The sequence below is a fragment of the Dreissena polymorpha genome, chromosome 2, assembly GCF_020536995.1.
Source record: "Dreissena polymorpha isolate Duluth1 chromosome 2, UMN_Dpol_1.0, whole genome shotgun sequence".
NCBI lineage: Eukaryota > Metazoa > Mollusca > Bivalvia > Myida > Dreissenidae > Dreissena > Dreissena polymorpha.
Genome location: NC_068356.1, coordinates 124,020,947 through 124,048,076, shown reverse-complemented (window position 1 = coordinate 124,048,076; position 27,130 = coordinate 124,020,947). Strand labels below are relative to the sequence as shown.

General features: G+C 36.4%; 2 protein-coding genes across 2 annotated transcripts in view; both read right to left on the bottom strand.

Moving 5' to 3' along the window:
- Window positions 1-21,224, bottom strand: part of LOC127870052 (sushi, von Willebrand factor type A, EGF and pentraxin domain-containing protein 1-like) — a 46,998-nt gene extending 25,774 nt beyond the window's left edge. Inside the window, exons 1-20 of the mRNA XM_052412712.1 lie at window positions 21,029-21,224; window positions 19,191-19,347; window positions 16,448-16,651; window positions 15,867-16,040; window positions 14,835-15,026; window positions 14,003-14,188; window positions 13,091-13,213; window positions 12,463-12,654; window positions 12,134-12,310; window positions 11,375-11,575; window positions 9,952-10,146; window positions 9,466-9,651; window positions 8,696-8,938; window positions 7,763-8,023; window positions 7,185-7,406; window positions 6,579-6,836; window positions 5,158-5,355; window positions 3,884-4,168; window positions 3,367-3,588; window positions 1,395-1,666 (exon numbers count right to left, since the gene is read on the bottom strand). Of these exons, the coding sequence (XP_052268672.1) occupies window positions 1,395-1,666; window positions 3,367-3,588; window positions 3,884-4,168; window positions 5,158-5,355; window positions 6,579-6,836; window positions 7,185-7,406; window positions 7,763-8,023; window positions 8,696-8,938; window positions 9,466-9,651; window positions 9,952-10,146; window positions 11,375-11,575; window positions 12,134-12,310; window positions 12,463-12,654; window positions 13,091-13,213; window positions 14,003-14,188; window positions 14,835-15,026; window positions 15,867-16,040; window positions 16,448-16,651; window positions 19,191-19,332 (3,933 nt within the window). The 5' untranslated portion in view covers window positions 19,333-19,347; window positions 21,029-21,224. The remainder of the gene's footprint in view (window positions 1-1,394; window positions 1,667-3,366; window positions 3,589-3,883; window positions 4,169-5,157; window positions 5,356-6,578; window positions 6,837-7,184; window positions 7,407-7,762; window positions 8,024-8,695; window positions 8,939-9,465; window positions 9,652-9,951; window positions 10,147-11,374; window positions 11,576-12,133; window positions 12,311-12,462; window positions 12,655-13,090; window positions 13,214-14,002; window positions 14,189-14,834; window positions 15,027-15,866; window positions 16,041-16,447; window positions 16,652-19,190; window positions 19,348-21,028) is intronic.
- A 228-nt stretch (window positions 21,225-21,452) lies between these two features.
- Window positions 21,453-27,130, bottom strand: part of LOC127870051 (uncharacterized) — a 32,353-nt gene continuing 26,675 nt past the window's right edge. The window contains exons 4-10 of the mRNA XM_052412711.1: window positions 26,577-26,819; window positions 26,230-26,325; window positions 24,615-24,745; window positions 24,001-24,205; window positions 23,038-23,210; window positions 22,559-22,573; window positions 21,453-21,677 (exon numbers count right to left, since the gene is read on the bottom strand). Coding sequence (XP_052268671.1) covers window positions 21,453-21,677; window positions 22,559-22,573; window positions 23,038-23,210; window positions 24,001-24,205; window positions 24,615-24,745; window positions 26,230-26,325; window positions 26,577-26,819 — 1,088 coding nt within the window. The remainder of the gene's footprint in view (window positions 21,678-22,558; window positions 22,574-23,037; window positions 23,211-24,000; window positions 24,206-24,614; window positions 24,746-26,229; window positions 26,326-26,576; window positions 26,820-27,130) is intronic.

Genomic DNA, 27,130 nt, shown 5'->3' with positions numbered 1-27,130 from the left:
TGAGTGGTTTAGGTTCAAGGTCAAGGTCACCCTTCAAGGTCAAGGTCATTCTTCAAGGTAAAAAAAAAAAAAAAAAAATGAAAGCGGCTTTCTCATGAAGCTGCACATTTTTAGTGGTGGAAGTTCAAGGTCATCCTTCAAGGTCAAGGTCATCCTTCAAGGTCGAAGGTATTTTTTAAAATTAAAATTCAAAGCAGGGTTCTCATGAAGCTGCACATTTTGAGTGGTGGAAGGTCAAGGTCACTCTTCAAGGTAAAGGTCATCCTTCAAGGTCAAAGGTAAAAAAAAAAATAATTTCAAAGCAGCGTTATCATGAAGCTGCACATTTTGAGTGGTGGAAGTTCAAGGTCAAGGGCATCCTTAAAGGTCAAGGTCATCCTTCAAAGTCAAAGGTCAAAAAATAAATATTTCAAAGCGGCCTTCTCATTAAGCTGCACATTTTGAGTGGTGGAAGTTCAAGGTCAAGGTCATCCTTCAAGGTCAAAGGTAAAAAAAACGCTTAAAAAAAATCAAAGCAGCGCAATAGGGGGCATTGTGTTTCTGACCTTGAAAGTCAAGATCATTCAAAGGTCAGGGTAAAATTCAACTTGCCAGGTACAGTACCCTCATGATAGCATGAAAGTATTTAAAGTTTAAAAGCAATAGCCTTGATACTTTAGAAGTAAAGTAGATCTAAACACAAAATCTAACCATATATTCAAAGTTACTAAGTCAAAAAAGGGCCATTATTCCTGCCCAGTTCCCTCATGATAGTAAGTAAGTGTACCAAGTTTGAATGCAATAGCATTGATACTTTATGACAAAAGTGTACCTAAACGCAAAACTTAACCGGACGCCGACGCAAACACCGATGCCGACGCCAAGGTGATGACAATAGCTCATTTTTTTGCAAAAAATAGATGAGCTAATATATGAGTTACGTTCTGAGAAAACTGGGCTTAATGCATGTGCGTAAAGTGTCATCCCTGATTAGTGGACTGCACAGGCTAATCTGGGACAATACTTCACGCACATGCATTATCCCAAGTTTTCTCAGAACATGACTTATATTGTGACATACACCTTAAAAGGATTTTGAAATAATGAACAGAGCTTTGTCATTAATAAACCATCTACAAAGGGAGGGGGGAGGAAATTGGGAGCCTTCTGCAGTAATTGACCCCTTAACTGATAAACATTTTGCATAGATCAATGGTATCTTAAGGGGAAATACATACCAACACAATTCCTTAAATGTATTAAACTGAAACTAGTATTTGTAGATCAGAATAAGTTTCGAAAAAAATAATGGAACAAGACACATTTCCACACTTACAATAAATGCTGATTAGAAGATTCATATTGAGATAGATAACTTTAATTAGTAAACCTGTACCACTTGGGCGGAGACCTACTATATTTGTATTGGTTCCACCCCCTGTAATCACCGTCCCTTTAGTTTCATTTGGCAAGAACTGGAAAGTGAACGGTGTGTCAGCTGGAATATCCAGGGTTGCCTTGCACACAACTGTAAACTGGCTACTCTGTGATGAAAAATCGCTAATCCTTGCTTTGAAGGTATCCATATACAACTGGTCACAAGTTGACGGGATGTTGATTGTGCCATCCGATGGAGTATAATCATACTCCATATATCCAGTGAACACTGGACTAACAGTGTTTTGTGCTAAAGAAAGGAAACAGAATAAATTATAACAGACTACAAAAACAAATATTTATCATTGAGCCTTGCTCTGTGAAAAGAGGGTTTAATGCATGTGCGTAAGGTGTCATACAAGATTAGCCTGTGTGGTTCACACAAGCTAATCAGGGACAACAATCCTGCTTTTATGATATTTTCTTTTTAAAGAAAGTCTTTCTTAGCAAAAATCAGGTTTAGGTGGAAAGTGTCCTCCCTGATTAACCAGTTCAGACTGCACAGCCTAATCTGGGAAGACACTTTACACATATGCATTAAACCCCCTTTTCACAGAGCACAGCTCTTTTTAATGTCCAGGTGAGGCTGTGAGATTTGTCGCTTTATACAAATGTTCTTAGCCAGCTTATTATGATGAGACAAATTATAATACTTCTATGTTGTTCACAAGGTTTCATTATAGACATATGAGAGAAACTGCCCCGCCACTTCAGAAGCCATGTTTTTTAATTGACAGGAACAATTGTTGAACTTTGCTGAAACATGATTACTACAAATGTAATGAAAATTGGACAAACCCAACATTTTGCTTATGTCTGAAAACTCGATTTATGTAGGACAGATTTAAATCAATACACGAGTCGTGTTCTGAGAAAACTGGGCATAATGCATGTGCGTAAAGTGTCGTCCAAGATTAGCCTGTGCAGTCCGCACAGGCTAATTAGGGACGACACTTTTCGTTTTTATGACATTTTTCGTTTCAGTGAAGTCTCTTCTTAGCAAAAATCCAATTTAGGTGGAAAGTGTCGTCCCTGATTAGCCTGTGCAGACTGCACAGGCTTATCTGGGACGACATTTTACGCACATGCATTATGCCCAGTTTTCTCAGAACATGACTCATATGGAGGTGCACATGTTCAAACACTACTTTATATTTTTGTGAAGTTTGAGCCCTGTAGCATCAACACTTTTTAGTGATATGTGTTATAAGTTAAAATAGGTGATTTTTTCTTAGATAAAGGGCCGTAATGCCGATTATGCAGAATATATCCTAACCAAAATATGGAGGTGCATAACGACAGATTCGTTAGGTGATAAGTAAGCAAAGTTAAACCTCTGTAGCAGCAAAAGGTTTTGAATAAAGGGCTACAAATTATCTAATTTAATTCTTTGTATAAAAAGAGGCCACAACTCAGGTTCTGTAAAAAAACAACACCAAACCATACTATGAAGCTGTGCAATGCTGGTTGATTCAGCCTTATAAAAGCAAGACTTATCAAGAAACCCCCAACATATGTGAACAAATGTAATTATTTCATATAAAAATAGTTCTGAACAGATGTTGATAAGCCTCACAGTTTTTTTTTGGAATACCCTTAGCATCAGACAGATTATCATTTATCTGTCATAAAAACATGTCTTATATAATTAAACAGTAGAATTAAATTAGCCAGTAAGCTTTCTGTACTTTTGTCACAGCCCTATATGCAATCTTATTATGACTAAATATGGATAGAAATTTATTTGGTAAGTTCATTTCATTAACATTTTTATCATTTTCTAAAAACCTATTTTTCAACATTTAAGGAGAATTTTGGTTATTAAAATGTGCATTTAACTTGTTTAACCCAATCAAAAGTCAATTATTTAAATAGCACTGCTATGAAAAAGAAGTGCAAATTTGTAACTTAAAACCATCCTAACAAACAATAACAACAAAATACACTTACTTGCACTGACGCAGTTCATGACAGGGGTTCCAGTAAATGGTGAGCCAGTATTACAGCTAGTTGTGATCGAGTTGATTCTTGCATTGTTAGTGGTAATAGGGAAGGTGTAACCATTGTTGCAAGTGAGAGTGCAGTCAAAACCAGTGTTCAGTCCAGTTCTAGCAGTGCACGTTTTCTGACCATTTGAAATTTCGGGCAGCGAGAAATAGGAGCAAATTGGTGCTGTCAAAACAAGTGGCAAAATAACATTGTCAGCCTAAACTGATGTCATTTGCATAAACAACTTTTAGTACAATATTTGAAATAATTTTACTTAGAAGCATAAGTTATTTTTTTTATACTAATTGTCACACATTATTTTATTCAACTTGTCCTGCAAATTGGCATGAAATCTTGCCACAGGTTCATTAACTTACAAAATTAAATAAATTCATAATATAATATATATGAAATGAACTTGTGTCAGGTCCTTTCATATTCTTTAAAGATTTTAAAATTTACTGCATAAACAACTTACCTTCCACAGTCACATAGAAATCGCATTGTGCTGCTTTACCACCTCGGTCAGTTGACCTCAAAGTGATCGTGAATACATTGTTAGAGTTGACATTTGTTTGACTCAGGGTCAATAATGATGGAAAGTACTGCAGAGTAGGGCTGCTGCCAACAGGGACTCCACTGTCCACATTGCGAATGGGGGCGTAGAGAGCATTTGCAGCAAAATCAATTTGAACAACGTCATTTATGTTGCTGATTTGCACGACTTGAGATGTTGGGCACTGCAGATCAGGAGGTGTTTGATCTGTCAAGTAAGAAAGTCAAACATGGTTATATAAAATTTATTTACATAAGACGTTTGTGAGATCAGCTTATTATAAACAACAGTTTGAACCAAAATAAACAACACTGACAAAGTAAAAAACAAATGGGCCACCCTCTGGTAAACCTGGGCTTAATGCAAGTGCATAATAATGTAAAGGCTAATCAGGGCAAAACTTACCTCTTTGACTGTATTTTCATTCAGAACAGGTTGCACAGGCTTATCTGTGACCATACTTCACGGAAAAACATTAAGCCCAGTTTTTCCAGTGCAAAGCTCAACTTGATCATACATGCCATATTGAATATCAGTATCTTATAGTTATTGGTCACAACCAAATCTGCATTACATAGGGTACGAAGCTATGTTGTGGGACTGTGTAGCTCAAACAAGGCCTTCTTTCATATCAGTGGTATAAAGTATCAACATCTATTTCAGCCTCACTTTGGGAAAACAGGTTTAAATGAGTCGCGTTCTGAGACAACTGGGCATTTTTGGGCATTGTATTTTCATAAAGTGTCGTCCCAGATTAGCCTGTGCAGTCCGCACAAGCTAATCAGGGGCGACACTTTCCCCTTTTATGACATTTTTCGTTTAAATGAAGTTTCTTCTTATCAAAAATCCTATTTAGGCGGAAAAGGTCGTCCCTGATTAGTCAGTGCAAACAACACAGGCTAATCTGGGATGACACTTTATGCACATGCATCATTACCAGTTTTCTTAGAACAAGACTCAAATGCTTAAAGTGTCATCCCAGATAAGCCTTAGCAATCCACACAGGATTGTTTTTTGCTTTTGCTTTAAAGAAAGTTTCTTTTTTAGCAAAAATCCAGTTAAGTCGAAAAGTGCTGTCCCTGATTAGCCTGTGCAGACTGCACACATTTATCTCGGATGAAACTTTTAGCACATACATTAAACACTCTTTTCCCAAGGCGCTGCTCATTTCAAAGTAAAATCTCTCCTTATCCTACCTCGAACACAATCTGTGACAACATCAGTCTCAGCCCAGCTCACTCCAGAGGAACATGTCACAGTCTTGGTAGTCCCAGATCCTTTGATGAGGTAGCCATTGTTGCATGTGATGGTACAGCTGTAGCCAGACCCAGTTGCAGCGCAGGTTTTATTTCCATTTAGGGGGCTTGGGTAGGAGTCTGGGTGACAATCAGGTGCTACAACAGTGAGAGTGAGTTTAATTAATAGACAATTAGATAATTGCTCATCAATCATTGAGTTGGTCAGTAAAGAAATCATATTTCTGGAATAAATATGGGAATAGGATTCTTGTTTCATGTCATCTAATAAATGTAGTTTTTTTTTACAAACGTACACGAAAAAGGAACAATCTATGTTGTTGATGATTATTTTGTATAAATTGGAAAAAAAAACATGTGAACGCTGCAAACATTTATAGAAATATTTGCTAATGCATGTTTATAAACTGCAAGATTAAAATAATATTTGAAGAAAAAAATAAAAATTCAACTATCATTCAATACCTTTTTTCAAAGGTATTTGTTATCAAGTATTATTTATGTAGGTCTGCAGATCCAACAGGAAAATACCCAACCAACCCCAAAATAAAAAATTCCCAATTTGTATTCACTAAATCTTCATAGCGTTCATTTTAAATACAACAAGCCAATTTGTTGAATCGATATCCCCCACGAAATAAATTTTGTTTATGGAATGGGTGCAAATCCCTTGATATACATCATTAATCATTAAAAAAAATTATATGGCAATAATTTTTATGCATTGCAATTCTCCTCATTGATATATTTACAACCACGAAGTTTCCTCTTGAAATCTTTTAGTGTATGTGAGAACCTTGAACCTATAACCTTGAAAAATTACAACATACAAAAACAACAAAGGTCAGAAACTCTTAGTTAAGAAAGTGTAGGGTTATGGATCTTGTGCATGACACTTTTTCCCATTAATCTATACACAACCATGAAGTTTCATGTTGAAATGTTGTATGGTATTTGAAATATAGCCCTGACAAGTTCCATCATACAAAAACATCAAAGCGCAATTACTCTTAAGCCTTGTTCTTAAGCATGGCACTTCGTCTCATTCATCAATTATCAATACACCCATAAAATTTCATGTTGATGTCTTGCATCGTATCTGAGATGTAGCCCTGAAAAGTTACATCATAAAAACAAAACAAAGGGCAATAACTCTTATTAAAGAAAGTGTAGGTTTATTGTTCTTGTGCATAGCACTTCGCCTCATTGATATCTATACATCTATGAACTTTCATGTTGATATCTTATATAGTTTCTGAGATATAGCCTTAAAAGTTTTGTTTGGACGGACTGACAGACACGGAAAGACGGACGAACAACCCCAATTCTCTTGCGGGGGATACAGAACTAACACCACTTACGTTGAACGTTGACCTGAAATGTGCAAGAGGAGCTCCGCTGTGCTGCATCAGTTACTGTCATGACTATTGGTCTAGCCACGTAGCCGTCGGCTGCTGATAAACTAAGAGACGCTGGTGTATAAACAGTTGAAAAAATGTTGTTGGCATCCATGACTGTACCAGCAAATGTGCCATCAGTGAAGTTGAGGAATTTAGTTTCTGAGCTTCCCAGGGGAAAGACTTGACTTTGAGGACATGTAAGCACTGGTGGTCGAGTATCTGTTAATAGCAAAGAAAAGATTTAAAGCTAATTTATTTCCCTAGATGAAAATTTATAGCAATTATTTACAGATATGTTATTGGTTAAAGGGTATGTATAACACAACCACAACCAACAATACAAGAATATTTATAATGTTAAACCAAGAATGCAATCCCACAATGCAATCGCTTTAAGTGTTGTTCCAGATTAACATGTGCAGTCCACCCAGAGTGTTTTTCATATACATGTTCCAGCAGTTTTAATGCACTGACCCTATTTTAACCCATGACTCTGATTCTTAATGTAAGAAATTAAAAAAAAGTCTAAATTGAGCTCATGAAAGATATTTCAAATCAGGAAGTTACCTTGAACACAAGACGTTATTAATGCTGGCGACCAGGTTCCAGAGTTGCAGGTGAACGTCCGCGTCTTCCGTTTCACCACGGATATGCCCGTAGTGCTTGTGTATGTTAAATATCCATCATTACATGTGATAGTGCAGGTTGGAGTGTTTGTACCACTGTCAAATGTGCAGGACTTTGTAGAAAACAAAGGAGTTTGAAAACTTAATTCACTACAGGTTGCAGCTGAAAACAGAGATGTGAAAAGTAAAGGACTTGTTTACAGATATTTGGTAATTGAAAAATGTCATGATATGCGTTTACTAACAAAACTATTATATTTGAAATATTCTTAAATACCCAAAATTATAAAAGCTAGAAAAAAAACAATACAATCATGCTCAGACTATTGATTTGAACACAGGACCATTAAGGGTTTAGAATATGATAACAACCATCAATATTGGTTCAAACACAGGCATGCACATAGCTTCTATTTAAACACAAGGACAGTATATACTTTTTATAACACAAGGCTTTATACAATTATTATGAAACAAACACATCAGCATATCATAGTTGCAAATAAAGACCACACTTACGTCTGACATAAATCTGTCCCTGACATGTTGCATAATTGTTACTGGTATCCCTGGCCTCAACTTCATATGTGAACGTCTTGTACAGATCATTTTCAGTAAATATTGTGGGAAGCGAAGTTTTGTAGCTTAACACTGGTGCTGGGTCAACATTGTCTGTTATTGTGAACGAACTTTGGCTGAGGGGGTTGGTTCTGTTTTCTCCTGGAATGCTCAGCTCTATTATCTGAACATTTGGACAGGTAATGCTTGGTGGAGTTTCATCTAAAACCAGAAAGAATAAAATGAGCACTACTTAAGAAAGTAAAGCTTAATGGAAGGAAACAAAGTGTCGTCACAGATTAGCCTGTGCAGTCCGCTTTTCTGGTATTTTTTGTTTGAAGATCCATTCTCAGCAAAAATCAAGTATAGGCAGAAAATGCTGCCCTGATTAGCCTGTGCAGACTACACAGGCTAATCTGAGAAGACACTTTTCACAGATGCATTAAGCCCCGTTTATCAAAAGCACGGCTCTGATACTTTCATAATTGAACCAAATAATGAGTGTGGGTGACAGCATCAGCCTTATCATAATGTTATAATTATCGTCAGCATCATCAACATCACCATCATCATGATCAGCAGCAGCAGTAAAATCAGCACATTTAGCATGTATACTCAACAGCATAACTCAGAATGTACATGTATCTGTATACATTAGCCCAAAATATTGCACTTTAGTAATGAACTGAAATGGCCTTTCACAATACTAGTAATCTGTCTCAATTGAATAAGATGAAAAAACACCTCTTCAAATAAATTCCTTTTAGACTTCTCTTAATGATAAAAATATTACTACTTGTATACAAATAATATTTTCTGTCATAACTCTTAATTCATACAGACAAAGACTTAATCAATAGGGATTTTAAATATAGTGAAATATATGAAACATACCCCGGAGAGTTACTGGAATACTGCAAGAAGCACTGTTGCCAGCGTGATCAGTTGCAGTGAAAATCACTGTGAGTGGCGCCTCCACGTAGTAGGTAGTCCTAGCATTCCTGGGGCTAACAGTTAGATCTCGCACCATAGTGTTGTCTGTAACCGACAGAATTGGTAGATATCCCGCCAGTCTCTCATATCGGTTGAGGACAATACCGCTGGAAGGGCAGTTCGCTATCACAGGCTTTTCAGTGTCTGGAAGTAATGTTAACCAGTAATAGAGGAATAGGAGACAAAAGTGGTTGTGCTGTATGCGAATGTGTTCAAAAATATTTGTAACACTAAAACAGCACTCCTTCATAACTCTAATTAAATGAAATAGCTAACTAAAATCTTGGAAAAAATATATTTTGTTTGTGTAATTTATGAAAACACAGTATTTTCTAGATTTATGGCATCCAATCTTGGATTTTGACCCAATGGAACAAAAAATTTCCTGGGAACAATTTTTTTTTATCCAACACAACGTAGAACATCATCAGCATATTTAAATAAAACCTTCCAAACATGTATGGTGAGCCCCCGTTCCTACTAGACTAAAACTGAATTTAAAAAGAGATCTCAATTTGATGTTGAAGAACAAAATGATAACAAGTTCAAATGTCTACCAAATAAATATAGCAACAACAATAATTTCCATGTTGATGAAATAATGGATTACATTAAATCTTTAAACAATAATTCACAACTAACTGTAAATAATTCAGTACAAATCTCCTCACCTGTGCATTCAGGTGTCTGTGCGTTGTTCCAAGAGCTGCCCTGACAGGTGATGGTTGTGGGTCCGGCTGTGATATTGTACCCGGGCCTCAGGCATTGGTAGGTGACTGTGCTCTGGTCAGCAAACGATCTTTGTGTTGCGACAATCTGTCCCCAAAGGGGAACACCAGGGTCAATACAGGACTGACCTGAAAAGACATAATTTAATTAAGTCTCTGGATATTCACACTATATTTTAATTAGGGACGACACTTTCCATTGGAATGGAAATTTCCGTTTAATAAGTCTCTTCTTACCAAAAATCCAGTTCAGGCGGAAAGTGTTAAACCCTGATTACCCTCTACAGACAACAAGCTAATCTCAGATGGAACGTAACACACATGCATTTAGACCAGTTTTCCCAGAATGATGCTTAAATAATAACCATAAATCACATAATAAGGTATTAAAAGGTACATAAAATCTTTTTCAAAAGATATTCTACACACCAAAGCAGGACAGGCTTCCAAAGTCCCAGTATCCGTCTTTTGTACATCGCACAACATCGTCGCCAGCTTCACTACTCCCAAATCTTGTATTTCCAGCAGAACATGTGAACGTAAACTGGCTGCCAAACTTTGTGTTCACAACAGAAGCAGCATAGTTGGTTCCTGAATACGCCATCGGTATTCCACAGTCAACCTCTGAAAAAACAAAGTCACCATTTGTACATCTGTCTATAATCTTCAAACTTGCATCTAAGGAGATAATCATTCCATTTAAGTTTCACTTGCGAGAGACTGAAAATAATAGTAATCTTCTTCTCTAGTTTGTTGATACAATTATCTTAATCTTCAGTAAATAAAAAATATCGTAATATTGTATCGTAAATATTTCCTGACAAAAACAACTCTAGAGCATTTAACAAAAATAAACACAAATAAATAAACAATAAATAGGTATTGTAATCAACAGTATCTGTCACTTAAAAATGTAATACAATTTGAATTTAATGTAACATTCAGAAAGTTATTTCATGTACCATGAGACTTAAAAGTGGCCTTTTCACAGATTTTGGCATATTTGGAAGTTTGTCATTAAATGCTTTATATTGATAAATGTAAACATTGGATCTTAAAAGCTCCAGTAAAAAATCAAGAATAAAATTAAAAAAAGGAAAAAAAGTAGCCGGTACCAGGGCTCAAACCAGTGACCCCCGGAGTCCTGGAGTTAGTCTGAAGTAAAAACGCATTAGCCCTCTCGGCTATTCCGCCAGGTATACAGAGTTTAAGTATTTTATACCTTATAATAGCAATCTTCGTAGTTTCGTAAATTTAAACGACAACAACAGAACTCTCCAAATTATTCAATCGTTTCGCGTTGCAACGCTTTATAATTTTTAGGTTTTCAAATCATCCAAAGATACTTATAATGGCTATAATGGACTATGGTAAATGTTCAGTAATACTGTTTCCTCACAAATATCATAAATAAAACGAAAATTTGCGAATCTGAAACAACTTTTTTCAATTTTGTCAATTTACCAAACCGTGAAAAGATCCCTTTAAAAACTAAAACAAAGTCTGGCATGAAAGTTTAAGTCAATATTCAAAAGATAATGGCGCAAAATATTTATATTTGAAATAAGCTTTGTCTTAACACTTGTATCTTTACTTAAAACAATCTTTATGTTGACCAATCCTATGAGCTGCGTCATGTAAAAAAGAGCCATATGCATCAATGTAGTCTGGTCAGGAGCTACCCTATCTGATAATGAGACCACAAAACAATACATGACTGTTGTCAGGGTAGCTCTAGACCAGAAGGCATGATTGCACAGGCTATCCTGGACACATATGGCTAAAAGACTAATTTTTGCACTAAGCGGCTCATATAAAACAACAAAGTGTTCAGTCAGAAATTACATCTTACCCCCACAATCATATGGTGATCCCTGGAGCTCATATTTATCCATGGCCATGTTGTATGTACAGAATCTGTAACGCTGGAACTTGATAGCACCACCTGCCTGGCTACAGTTGAGATCCAGTCTGAAGTTGAAGTTGTAATTTCCTGATACAACTGCTGGGTTGGACAGACCAGTATTGGGCCTATCATCTGTACACTGAATGGCTAAAACAACACAGAGAAAAGAGCTTTGCATGCTGGGAAATTTGTCGTCCGCAAAAATGTCGTCAGCTGAATTTCTAAAATTAGCATTTTCTTCGATTTTTTTTCAAAGAATACTATCAGAATAGCAAACAGTTTGGATCCTGATGAGACGCCACGTTCTGTGGCGTCTCATCTGGAACCAAACTGTTTGCAAAGGCCTTCAAAATTCGGTTCCAGCACTGAAAGAGTTAACATCACTGTATGAGTGTATGTCTTAATTGTGATTTAAACCCCAATCAAAAGTGGCCTTAACACTACACAAACGAAAAAAGATAATACAGACAACAAGATTATTCTATTAGACTGCTTGAGTTTGCTTTATACATCATGCTTTATACACCAAAGTTAAACCACTGTTGTTTATTACACCACTGCCTAAATGATAATGGTAGATTTATTAAAATGGAAACTGAAACAACCATCAACAATTCCTAAAGCTTAAAGATTTAAGGTTCACACAGAACATTTTTAGTTCAGTGTATGCATATCAATAATTCACCAAGAACCTTCAAAATTCACCTGTACAAGATGGTGTTAAATCTGACCAGCCACTGTCGCCACATTTCCTGAATGTGCGTCCAGGTGTGAAGCCCATGTCACATTGATATTCAACCAAGTCACCATAGAGATGGGTGCTCCTTCGAGTCAACAGGGTAGCACGGCTAACATTTGTTTCTGGAGCAGGGCAGCTCTTCACTGCAATCAATGGGGACAGATTATTTAGAAACAACATTTTATCTTTATTTGTATTTGGTTTCTGCATATATACAGTTGAATAATAAACAGTGCTTGACTTATTCAAAAGGAAAAAAGATGAGAGTAAGTGTGCAAATAAAGGAGTCACATACAAACACAAGTATGATTGATATAGTAGACATCGCTAGGTCTGGTCCCACTTTCCGGTGATGGAATGAACAGGCCGGATGTTCCACTAGCCGCATACAATACAAAAGGGTCACTGCAGGAGCAAATGTAACCCCCATCAGTGTTGGTACATGTCCCACCACAATTGGCATTGTTTCTCAGGCACTCGTTGATGTCTGAAAATATTGGCGTATTGAAAGATTGGACAGCATATCTTAAATAACAAATTCATTCTTTATTCAAACTTACAAATAAATGACAAGAATCTTATGATAATTGGTTGGTCAGACTGTCATTTTAGATATATATTATGACAAAAAAGATATGGTTTGTGAATGATTCTATTAAAATACCAGTAACCATAATTTTACTGTAATAGATCACTCAACAAATTTGTGCATGTTATTCCACCATATTTTTACACATATATTCAAACCATGGTGTGTAAACACTCAGTATTAACTAATATATAAAACAATCACAGTTCAAAAAGATGTGCATTAATACTTTGCCCTTTTCATGGTTATTTTTTTGTATTAGCTAAACATCCAAATAAACTACTCAATTGTATAATAAAAATTCAATTGAAGTGAGAAAGATAGAATTTCTTACCAATGCAATTTCTTAAAGATGCATCCAGTTCATATCCAGGATTACAGAAGCATGAAAATGAACCGACCGAGTTCAAACAGTTCCCTTTGGTGCAGGGTGAACCTGATGTGCATTCATCTATATCTGCAGATCAAGACATCATTGTGTTCACGGTATTATATATTCAAGAAAGACATGTTTTCATCCTAAAAATCATACACTGTTATCAAAGAAAATGGAACAAACAACCTTATAAATCAAACTGTATAGCCATTAAAGTGCTTAGTGCAGTCTGAGTACAGGTATTCTGTAGTGAGAAAATCAGAACATCCACTTTTGAATCTATAATCTAAACCATTGAAAAGAAAGTTAGCGACTCATTTATTTGCAACACATTTTTCCTGTAATAAGTATAAATAGCTCAGAGAAATAATAAAAAAGTAAAGTTACTTTCAGAGACCAATAAAAATTTATTAATACAATGAATGTAATTTGTCCATTAAAATGTCATGGACTATTCTACAGTACTCCGATTACTTGTCTCTTCAATGAGCCTCGTTCTGAAAAGATGGGCTTTATGCAAGTGTGTCAAGTGTTTTCGAGATTAGCCTTTGCAGTCTGCGCAGGCTGATCAGGGATCACACTTTCCTCTTTTTTTGGAAATTTTTCCATTAAAGATAGTCTCTTCTAAATGAAACTCCAGGGGGAAAAGTTCGTCCCTGATTAGCCTGCACAGAGCCTGCGAACTGCACAGGCGATTTTGGGATGTCACTGTAAGAACATGCATTAAGCCCATTTCCCAGAGCAAAATTAAAAAATTAATCTCAAGGTACCATCAACCACAAAACACTTGTAAATACATAACCTAAAAATATATATCAAAACACAAACAATTTCATTATTTAAAAAAAATACCCCAAAAAGCCAGCTTACCAACACACTGGGGTAATTGAGTGAGAGTTCTGTTAGCCTGACAGCTCACGGTGTTGATGGAGTTGGCACCCAGCTGGTATCCAGAGTTGCATGTGACAGTGAGAGTGTTTTCAAAGTCTAAAAGGCTCTCTGCAACGGCACCGATGTAGCTGCCTTGGGTGATCTGTGGCAGGAGGCACTTCAGTCCTGAAACATGGCCATCAATTAACGAGCAGGTGAACAATTAATTAGAATATGAGCCTCGCTCTGGGAAACCAGGGTATCATGAATGAGCCCAAAGAATTGTCCCAGATTGGCTTGTGCAGTGTGCACAGGCTAATGCTTGTCAACACTTTCCACCTCACATGGATTTTTACTATGAAGAGACTTTCTTTATAATAAAAATAAATGAAAAACACAACAAAGTGGAAAGTGTAGTCACTGATTGCCTGTGTGAACTGAACAGGCTTATCTGGGATGACACTTTAATCACATGCATTAAGCCTTGTTTTCCCAGAGTGAGACTTAAAAAAACGTCATGTCCTTGATTTACCACTGACAACAAATCCATCATAATGTTCTTCCACCCTCTCCTTATTAGACAAAAAATCAGTTAGTATAATTGTGTGTTTATTAAGAATAAATTTATATTGGTTATTTTCATCAATATGTACTCTATTCCATGAACTAGAATTTCTGAATGAGGTATTGTTATATTCAAGAAAAATTTGTATATGCTCAGAATAAATAAAGTAAATAAAGTAACATACATTCCTAATAAAAATCAGACTATTTTCTAGTAAGTACATGTATGTATCATCACTCACACAAGTCATCAAATGCGCCAACTTACTGGTACATGTAGGTTCAGGATGGCTCCACGTCCCATTTTCTTGGCAGATGACAACAGGGGAACCGACAAGTTGGTACCCAGCATTGCACTTGTAGTTGTAGTAGGAACCAATTCTGGTTCCATCTCCAATTGTGAGGACCCCGACTCCGTTGGCAATAGATAAGTCATTTACATTAGATGGACATCTTGCCGCTGAAATAGTATAAAATATTGTGTTGTTTTAAGATTCTAAGAGATTAAAAAAAAAACACTAGAGCTTTGTCACAGAAGTGACGAATACCCCCACATGCCACAATGACACAGAATATTTTGCATGTTGTCTTCACAAAAAACAGCAGACACCATGCTCAACGTTTAAAACGCACTACGTGACCCCGTTACCTAGTTTTTGACCCGGAATGGCCCATGTTCGAACTTGACCTACACATCATCTAGATACAACTTCTGACCAAGTTTGGTGAAGCTCTGATGAAAACTACTTGAATTAGAGAGCGGACACCATGCTCAATGTTTAAAACGCACTAAGTGACCCCCTGACCTAGTTTTTGACCCGGCATGACCCATATTCGAACTTGACCTAGACATCATCTAGATACAACATCTGACCAAGTTTGGTGAAGATCGGATGAAAACAACTTGAAATAGAGAGCGGACACTTAATACGGACCGACAGACAGACCGACAAGCTCACTCCTATATACCCCCCCTAAACTTCATTTGTGGGGGTATAATAATTTTGTTAAATGAAACCTGATTATTGAATTTATTCAATTCGATTCTATTGAATGAATGATTGCATTAAAATGTATTTGGTCACTAAGTACGGAATGTTTAAAGGAGAAAACTTTTAATTCTAAAAAGATGAATGCCAAATTTAAAAAGAATGTTATCCCGCATCACTATTACCAACAGTCAACAGAATGGTATACACCAGGTTGTAAGACAGAATCTCCTCTAAAAATTAAAATGTCTTCCAGTTTTCTTGATTTCACACATTAACTATCACCACTGCATCCCCCACAGTCTCCATACCAACACATGTTGGTCTCTGGCTCCAGGTTCCATCTGCCTGACAACTGATGGTACCAACTCCTTGAAGCGTTGACCCAGAGAAGCATTTGTATGTGGCTGTACTTCCGTACGTAGCCCCTGTAGATGACTCTATGTAGCCATTCTCAATGTTTGGAACAACTCCACAGTATTTGGCTGAAAAATAAATCTAGATCATTCACAGCATGAAACTAAGATCAACACTAAAACATTGATCCACTATGAATATACAAATGTAGACAATTTGTTACTATTTATTCTTAATGAAGCGATTTAACATAAATGGTTATGTTTACTGGTTGAATCAATGTATATTGTATACCATATAATAACTTATTAAATTTTATACATAATACTTTTCTTTTCAATCACTGGAAATTGTTGTTTTAAATGGCAAAAAAATCAGGATTTTGGCAAATATATATAGATTTTGCTGGGGGACCAAAGTTTTGCTTTTGTTTTAACATTTTAATTCCATGAACCAAACACAACAAGACCACTTTCAAAAACAGCAATACGACAATCAATCAAATGTGTGCCAATGTAACAAGAATCACACTTACGTGTGCATCGTGGAGTCTGCAGGAAGCCCTCCCACTGCCCACCATAGCCACACCTGAGGTTGACACTGGGCGGGCCGTTAGCTAGCTGTCGGAGGTGGAAGGCATAGCCTGTAGCGCATGTGAGAGTCATATTGGCAGTGTAGTGCAGTCTGATTGGAGACGGATCTACCACTGTGTTTGCATCAAACTGAGGGTCTGGACAACCTGTGGTAACAGAAAGACAGAACGCATGTGTATGAAACGATCAACCAGTATATCACAAGTCCATTCAACCTTCATATTCAGGTTGGTTCTGTTATAATGATCAAGAAATGTTAAGTTAGAAATCAAGTTATAGACTATGGTTGTTATTAGAATGTGCAAGTTAAGTTAAGCATTAAATTATGATTTGGAGACTAAAATAATATATAATACATGTATTCCTGTGTTTAACCTTCATCAAATCACTACAGATGTGCAACTGAGAAAGTTTGAGCAGGATCCATCCAGTTGTAACAGAGGAGTTAAAAAAAAAAGTTTGGGACTATATATTATATATCGGAAAAACTGAAAAAGGTCCAAAGTTCTTTTAAAACTCGTTGCAATCAAATTCCTTTCTTTGCCTACATCTTTACATTAAAGTCAATCAACTGTCAAAGTTTGAACAAGACCCACACTCAGAATTAACAAGACTATTGCCAAGCAATAAAAATCTACCGGCTCCACCATTGTCAGAAATTCCACCATTGTCAGAATATATTTTTTATTTGTTGCCATAGCAACCAGAATTTTTGACGTAGGAACAAAATGAAATAACGTGCATAATGTCCATATTGCCATCTATCCATGTTCCAAGTTTCATGAAAAAATATTAAGAACTTTTAAAGTTATCGCAGGATCCAAAAAACACCATTTTCAGCAATATTTCTAGTCTATTTATTGCCATAGCAACCATAATTTTAGACGTAGGAACAAAATGAAATGACGTGCATAATGTCCATATTGCCATCTATCCATGTTCCAAGTTTCATGAAAAAATATTAAGAACTTTTAAAGTTATTGCAGGATCCAGAAAACCACCATTTTCAGCATTATTTGTAGTCTATTTGTTGCCATAGCAACCAGAATTCTTGACATAGGAACAAAATTAAATGACGTGCATGATGTCCATATTGCCATCTATCCATGTTTCAAGTTTCATGAAAAAATATTAAGAACTTTTAAAGTTATCACAGGATCCAGAAAAAAACACCATTTTCAGCAGTATTTCTAGTCTATTTGTTGCCATAGCAACCACAATTTTTGACGTAGGAACAAAATGAAATGACTGCATAATGTCCATATTGCCATCTATACATATTCCAAGTTTCATGAAAAAATATTAAGAAATTTTAGAGTTATCGCAGGATCCAGAACAAGATGTGTTTGTGAAACACAATGTCCCCCTATATGACGTTTGACCTTGAAGGATGACCTTGACCTTGTGAAGGATGACCTTGACTTTTCACCACTCAAAATGTGCAGCTCCATGGAGATACACATGCATGCCAAATATCAAGTTGATATCTTCAATATTGCAAAAGTATTAATAAAATAAGTGATTTGGGCCACATATATTTGACCTCTGACCTTGAAGGATGACCTTGACCTTTCATCACTCAAAATGTGCGGCTCCATGAGATGCACATGCATGCCAAATATCAAGTTGCTATCTTCAATATTGCAAAAGTATTTATAAAATAAACGATTTTGGCCACACATATTTGACCTCTGACCTTGAAGGATGACCTTGACCTTTCACCACTCAAAATGTGCAGCTCCATGAGATACACATGCATGCCAAATATCAAGATGCTATCTTCAATATTGCAAAAGTATTCATAAAATGAGCGATTTTGGCCACATATATTTGACCCGTGACCTTGAAGGATGACCTTGACCTTGAACTTTCACCACTCAAAATGTGCAGCTTCATGAGATACACATGCATGCCAAATATGAAGTTCCTATCTTCAATATAACAAAAGTTATTGCAAAATGTTAAAGTTGGCGCAAACAAACCAACAGACCAACAGACCAACGGAACAACAGACCAACAGACAGGGCAAAAACAATATGTCCCCCACTTCTATAGTGGGGGACATAAAAAACACTATTTTCAGCAGTATTTCTAGTCTATTTGTTGCCATAGCAACCACAATTTTTGACGTAGGAACAAAATGAAACGACGTGCATAATGTTCATATTGCCATCTATACATATTCCAAGTTTCATGAAAAAAAATTAAGAACTTTTAGAGTTATCGCAGGATCCAGAAAAAAACACCATTTTTAGCAGTATTTCTAGTCTATTTGTTGCCATAGCAACCACAATTTTTGACATAGGAACATAATGAAATGACGTGCATAATGTCCATATTGCCATCTATTTATATTTCAAGTTTCATGAAAAAATATTAAGAACTTTTAGAGTTATCGCAGGATCCAGAAAAGTGTGACGGACGGACTGACGGATACAAAACCATAAGTCCCTCCGGTGAAACCGGTAGGGGACTAAAAATGAGTTGGAAACACAAGCTGCAGGACGTACAGACCTACAGACTTATGGACTGAATGGCGGACGAACAAGTGCAAGTCTGATTGCCTCCCACTCAGTATGGGCATACACAATCATAATAGTGCCTTTTAAATGGTAGCCATGCACTCAAAATATTGAAGAAAACATTTTTGTACACTACAGCAATGAAATGTATTTGACGACTTACCAATAGACCAGGTTGCATAGAAACCCCGGGCGGAGCGTGTAGGTGAGGAAATCAGTCGCAGATGGACTTTTCCAGAGGAAGCTACGTGGCTTTTTTCTCGTAAGGCAGCAGTGTTGAACCCTGGGACAGGGTGCAGGGCCATACCATTGTCATAGATCTGGGGATACAAGAATGTGTTGTTTTTGAGTAAAAAACTTACTGTATACAGAATTAATAGATTTATTTGTGTTATAAGCACAAACTAATAAGTATTGTTCAATATTTGAGTCTTACAGAATGATGGGATTAGGGTTGATTCTTTGTCTCTTATTCATTACATTGTATGCCACATAACTAAACGTTTCACATGAATATACAAAATATATATGTTTTTAATAACAATAATAAATTATACAATTTATAAGACAACAAGAGCTGTCACCATAGGATGACATATGCCCCCTATAAACGCTTTGATAGAAGTTATAGCATTTTTCGAAACCTAAACTCAGATTTCGAAACCTAAACGCAGACCCTAAGTTCAAGGTCAAGGTCACAGGGGTCAAAATTTTTTGTGCGTATGGAAAGGTCTTGTCCATATTAACATGCATACCAAATATGAAGGTTATATCTCAAGGGACAAAGAAGTTATGAGCATTTTTCAAAACCTAAACAAAGATTTTGAAACTTAAACACAGACCCTTTGTTCAAGGTCAAGGTCATAGAGGTCAAAATTTGTGTGCGCATGGAAAGGCCTTGTCCATATACACATGCATACCAAATATGAAGGCTTTATCTGAAGGGACTTAGAAGTTAAGAGCATTTTTCGAAACCTAAACGCAGATTTCAAAACCTTAACGCGGACCCTAAGTTCAAGGTCAAGGTCACAGGGGTAAAAAATTGTGTGCGTATGGAAAGGCCTTGTCCATATTAAGATATTAACATGCATACCAAATATAAAGGTTATATCTCAAGGGACATAGAAGTTATGAGCATTTTACGAAACCTAAACGCAGATTTTGAAACCTAAACGCGGACCCTAAGTTCAAGGTCAAGGTCACAGGGGTAAAATAATTTGTGCATATGGAAAGGCCTTGTCCATATACACATGCATACCAAATATGAAGGTTATATCTCAATGGACATAGAAGTTATGAGCATATTTCGAAACCTAAACGCAAAGTGTGACGGAAAGAAGGACAGACGGACAGACAGACGGACAGTCCGATCACTATATGCCCCCTTTTCTTCGAAAGGGGGCATAAAAAGAACAGGATAATAGTGTTTTCAAAAGTTAAGCTTTGAAAACAATGTGTAGAGTAAGATCCACCCATAGCATAGAGGAGGAGTTCAAAACATGTACAAAGGGCTATAATTCTGCCAAACATTGTTGCATCCCTTATTCTTTTGTTCTTCTATCATCTACACATTAAAGTTCATTAAGGTTATTCAACAGTGAAAGTTTTAGCTCAATCAATACTTTAATTTAAGAGAAGTTAAAAACTCAAGCTATAGAATGTATATGCATACGGATTAACATACCTACGTACGTTTGGATGGACAGATGGACAAAGGCAATTCTGAATGCCTCCCACTCCATGTGGGGATAAAAAGCACCATTATGTCATCTTTGCAATAAAAGCGATCATAAAAATGTTAATAACCAAACAAGCATTTAATAACTTTCAAACAGATGTTTGCTACTGACCTATATTTTGTCAAATATTATGATTGTATTTTCAAACCTGAAGCTATATGCTAGCTTTACAAGAGGCAGATTGGGCCCTGGATGTTACCAATCCTGTGTCAGAGTATAGCATATTTGCAAAACAAACACACACACAAAAACACATACATACCTCCAGAAAATCCCCATTGTTGACTCTGTTTTTATCAGCATCATTCAGTTGTGTTTCACTTGAAAAGTATAGGGAAATCGATTTATTTGTAGGAAGATCAATGTGCCAATCACATTTGACAAAGTTTGGATAATTGATCCTACCATCGAATCCCGGAGTATACAGCTTTCCAAATTCAGCTGAACTTCGAAAAATACAACCTGTAACAAAAAGTTAAATAAAAAATTAACATGTTTTAAAAATTATTATCCTGCTGTAAGAAAAAGAGTTTAAAAAGCTGTTTCCTGTATTTCTTCTTTTTTTATTGAAATAGGCCGTATAGTATATTCCAAGAGTATTAGATAATTAATAATTTTACTTGTACTAAATAGCTTTAAGAATTTGGAAATAGGGAAATATAACATCCTTATTGCCTATTCACTACTCATACAAGCAGGGATTCCTTGCCTTGCTGGTACTTGATCCTGAAGTTTGAGTTCGAAGCAATATCCCTGCCAGTGCGCAACAGTATTGACATGGTGTTCTTTGTGGATTGGACGGTGAAGTAATTATCACAGGTATTGCAAAGCTTTCCAAGCACCTTGTCTGCAGCAGAGTCACCGTCAAAAAACATGATGTAGTCACCATCATTCAGTTGGAAAGCATCCACCTATGGGAAACAATAAGAAAATAATACAGAAAAGATTATCAAGTTGTCACTTGTATTTGATAGCATCCATGTATGGATAGCAATATAGGAAAAATATTGTGTTGTCATCACTATTGAGTTGGAAAGCATCCATCTATGTGTGACAATATACACCATTGATTTTGATAGCACCCATGAATTGGTAATAATAACTATAGAGAAAGGATGTATCACCAATAAGTAGATGGCATTCATGATTGGGTAATAATAAAGGGAAAACATGATGTAGCTATCAGCAATGAGTATATGGCATTCATGTATGGGTAATAGGGACAACATGAAGTTTCACCAATGAGTATATGGCATTCATGTTTGGGTAATAATATAGGGAAAACATGAAGTATCACCAATGAGAAAAGAACAACCATGTATGGGTAATAATATTGGGAAAACATGATGTAGTTATCACCAATGAGTATATGGCATTCATGTATGGGTAATAGTATAGGGAAAACATGAAGTATCACTAATGAGTATATGGCCTTCATGTATGGGTAATAATATAGGGAAAACATGATGTAGTTATCACCAGTGAACACAAAGCATACATGTATGGGTAATAATATAGGGAAAACATGATGTAGTTATCACCAATGAACACAAAGCATCCATGTATGGGTAATAATATTGGGAAAACATGATGTAGTTATCACGAATGACCACAAAACATCCATCTTTGGGTAATAATATAGGGAAACCATGATGTTTTTATCACCAATGAGTAGATGGCAGGCATCCATGCTGGGTAATAATATAGGGAAAACATGATGTTGTTATCACCAATGAGCACATAACATCCATGCATGGGTAACAATATATGGTAAACAATATGTATTCATCACCTTTGAGGCATCCACCTAAGAGTAACAATATAAGGAATAATGATATTGTCATCACGATTGAGTTGAACAAAATCCATTCATGGTAAAATTATATAGGGCAACAATGATAAAGACAGGAAAACAAAGTGCCTAACAGCTTAAATTAACAAAAATAATGTATACACAGCCAGTTGATATCAGAGTTCAACATCAAATATCAATATTAATCAAACATTACCACAACATTCCTTAATTAAAGATTTAGGACTAATTGTTTTTCTTTAAGATAGCATTAAATCAAGAACACTTACTTCACAGCATTTTACATGAAAAATCCAGTAATTGAAGCAATACGAGAAAACAAAATTCAGCAAACTTTAGTCTGTAGAGCATCTATCATACAAGATAAAGCACAATCATAATAATCTTGACAAGAATTTCAACAACCAATACCGCTTCTACTCCATGAGGAAGTTGAAAAGTCGAAAACACCAGCTCACCTCTACTGTGATAACCTGTCCCAGCTGGTACTGTTCCTGTGTCTTAATTACCAGCACATAGTCCCTCTGTCCCATGAAGCCTGTGATGGTTGCTATGGTGAACTTGGACACAGTGAAGGTCCTCTGCGTCTGATCAGCAGTCAGGTACTCCACCAACCCAGAGCTTGACGACACTGCAATATAATACATGGACATTGTAAATGTAATCATTTTAGCTCTTTCAGTGCTGGAACCGAAATTTGAAGGCCTTTGCAAACAGTTTGGATCCAGATGAGACGCCACAGAACGTGGCGTCTCATCAGGATCCAAACTGTTTGCTATTCTGATAGTATTCTTTGAAAAAAACTCGAAGAAAATGCTAATTTTAGAAATTCAGCAGACGACATTTTAGCAGACGACAAATTTCCCAGCATGCAAAGGGTTAGATATCTGTGTGACCTGCCATATAGAAAATATTGGCTTTATGCATGTGCATAAAATATTGTCCAACAGGAGCCTGTGCAGTTGACACAGGCTGATCAGGGACAATACTTTCTAATTGTATGGATTATTTCATTTGAAGGAAGTATTTTATAAACGCAAATCCACACACTAGCCCCACACTTTATGCCCCTGCAGTTACGCCTGCTTTCAACAGTTTCACACTATATATTCTGGTGTAACAAAAATCTAATAATTAGTTTGCCAATGTATTGCAACTTATCACTGCATAACTAGTAATATGCCATCAAATGACTTATTAATAAGAAAAACTAATTCTCTTTATTGTACAGATTTGTTTAAAAGTTGTTAAATGAAAAGGCCAACAATTATGAAAAATGCATTGATTTTAAATGGTTACCAGTAAAATACATGTATTGTCCCCATTTCGTTCTAAACATCATGCATAATGTTCTGATTAACTGAAACAACCTTATTTATGATAAAATGACAAGCAATATACAAACAAGCATGAAGTCTTACAACTTCCGTAGATGCCAGAGAATCCAGACAAGGTGATCTCGCTGTCTGTTGAAAACACAATAATCATGAGGTTGTTGAAGCTTCTAAACTGCCGTGTCCCTACAGTGCCTGATAGCTGGCCAACAACTGTGGCTCTGGTTGGGTCTAGACTTCCCACATATATGGTGGCAATGTCGGCCGACTCTTCACTGGTAAAGTCCCTCAGCTGGAATTCCACTACTACCTTATTTTTTTGTATCATCCTTTTATATTCAATTAGACTTTGTGTATTATTTTAGTTGCATTTTATATCAAACAATTCTCAATTCTTTGGTTTCAATAATTAAAAATATAACTTATGATTAACATATTTCATTACATGTATTCAAAATTATTACTTTTCATTAAATGATACAAAACTTCATATAATTATGATTATTAAACATATAATTGCAACAATACAATTCTGTTCATCGAAACAGCAAAGATTATCATTCTACAAAGAATATTTTGTATATACATTGCCTAAAACATTACCTCAATCATATTTATGCTATAATGATTAAAAAAATAAATTTTAATCATGTTACATTAAAAAGCTTGAATAAAGGTACCCGGACATTACAAGCCATTACCTCCACAAATGCATTGGTCCCAACAGCAGTCTCAATGGCCCATGTACATGTCTGTGCATTCCGGTAAACAAATGAAGCCAGAGTGCCATTTGCACCAGTCAACTCTTTATGGTAAAAGTGACATCTGCTGGCTGGAAAAACAAAAACTCTCAAGCACTCTGATCTCATGTTATATTAGCATATTGATATTAAATTTATAACATATTGTTCGTGCATGTCATTATCTCAGGTGGTCTGGATATACCATGCCCTATGGTCCAAAGTGGGTAATTTTTTAAATCATGGAAAAGATTATTGAAGGGACATTTTTCTACCAAGAAGTTAAATTAAAAGATGAGAAACGGACATAATTTCATTGTAAGTTAGTTTTCATATGAATACACCATTATTTAAATAACAATTGTAGATTTTATTCAACAAGCAATGTAGAGCTTACATAGATGGCAAAAGCTAGAGATATTGGTATCATTACATTTCAAAATGAAGAATATACATAATATATGAATTCTATCTATACAAACAACTCGCAAAACATATGGAACTTTATCAAAATTAACTAGAAATGGCCCGGCAGAGGCCTACGCGTATCCCCATGCAGCATGTTTGACCCAGGGGCGCCCCAGGGTTGGTAATGGGGTCATGCATAGCTGAGATTGACCGTATTGTCATAAGAAAAGTTCATTATCAATTAGAAGTGAATTGGTGTAGAAATGAAGAAATTATAGTAAAAGGCAATTTTGGGTGGGTGTGGTCTATGTGGGCAGGGCGCCCCAGGGTTGGTAATGGGGCCATGCATAGTTGAGAATGACCATATTGTCATAAGAGAAGTTCAGTACCAATTTGAAGTGAATCAGTGTAGAAATGAAGAAATTATAGTAAAAGGCAATTTTGGGTGGGTGTGGTCTATGTGGGCGGGGCGCCCCAGGGTTGGTAATGGGGCCATGCATAGTTGAGAATGACCGTTTTGTCATAAGAGAAGCTCAGTACCAATTTGAAGTAAATCAGTGTAGAAATGAAGAAATTATAGTAAAAGGCAATTTTGGTTGGGTGTGGTCTATGTGGGTGGGGTGCCCCAGGGTTGGTAGTGGGGCCATGCATAGTTGAGATTGACCGTATTGTCATAAGAGAGGTTCAGTATCAATTTGATGTGAATCGGTGTAGAAATGAAGAAATTATAGTAAAAGGCAATTTTAGGTGGGTGTGGTCTATGTGGGCAGGGCGCCCCAGGGTTGGTAATGGGGCCATGCATAGTTGAAATTGACCGTATTGTCATAAGAGAGGTTCAGTATCAATTTGAAGTAAATCGGTGTAAAAATGAAGAAGTTAATGTAAAATTAACCTTACAAAATGAGTGAAAATCTCTGACCAGGCCCCACCCCAACCTAACTTTTGACCAAGGGGTCAGATCAAAATTACAAATAGTGCAGGGTCGCACATATGCTCATAGCTACCATGTGTGTAAGTTTCAAGGTTCTAGTGCTTATAGTGTAGGAGGAGATAGTGGCCAGGACAGACGGATGGACAGACGGAAGACAGAGATAACCACAATATCCCTACTTTTTCTCCGAAAAGCGTGGGGATAATTATTGAAATGAGCAGATAAAATATAGCTTACGGCAATTAAGTTCATCAGATGCATCATTGCAGTCGCTATTTCCATCACATACTTGGTTCTGCCTGACATAACCTCCTTGGAAACAGTGGAAACTTCCTGCATAAACAGACATTATAAATATGAATGAACTATAAATTATAGAATATTTATAAGCAATTTTTGTATGCAAACATTTTTGGAATACCTGAAAAGACAAAGTGATACACACACAGTGATAACAATATCAATCTTATTATTGATTGCATTTTGTACATGTCTGCAGACTTAATTGCTCTGTTCTAAACTCAAAAGAAAGTAAACAGTATAAATTCTCTGTACTTCAAATCTCAAACATAAGCAAATCTCACCGGTAGGTGCAGCCATTCTCTCGCAGACAAATGACCTCTGCACGTCACAGTTGCCATAGCTGAAGGTGTAGGGTCGATCATAGACGTAGGTCTCCTCATTCTTGTACACGTGCACGCAGTCACCCAGGTCCTCGTTGGGCTGGTTGTCTCCCCAGAAACCCTGCAACTCCGAGGCTGCTGATCCGTCACTCCATCTGAGCTCTTTGCAGGCCACACAGGTGTCCCTTAGCTCTCTTTTGAGACCTATTGATGAATATAAGCAACGTTGTGGGTCAAAGGGCTTATTCAAACAAGAGGGCCTGAAAGGCCTAAAGTCGCTCACCTGTGATAAAAAGAAATGACCTGTTCTTTGCAGCCCAAGATATCAATAGAACAAATGTTCTAACCAAGTTTCATGAAGAATGAACAACAAATGGCCCCATGGCGGATATGTTTTTCAACAGACTGGAACCATTTTTGAACTGGTCCAAGACATTATTGGGACAAATCTTCTGACAAAGTTTCATTTCTATCCAACAATAAATGTGGCCTCTACAGTGTTAACAAGGCAAATA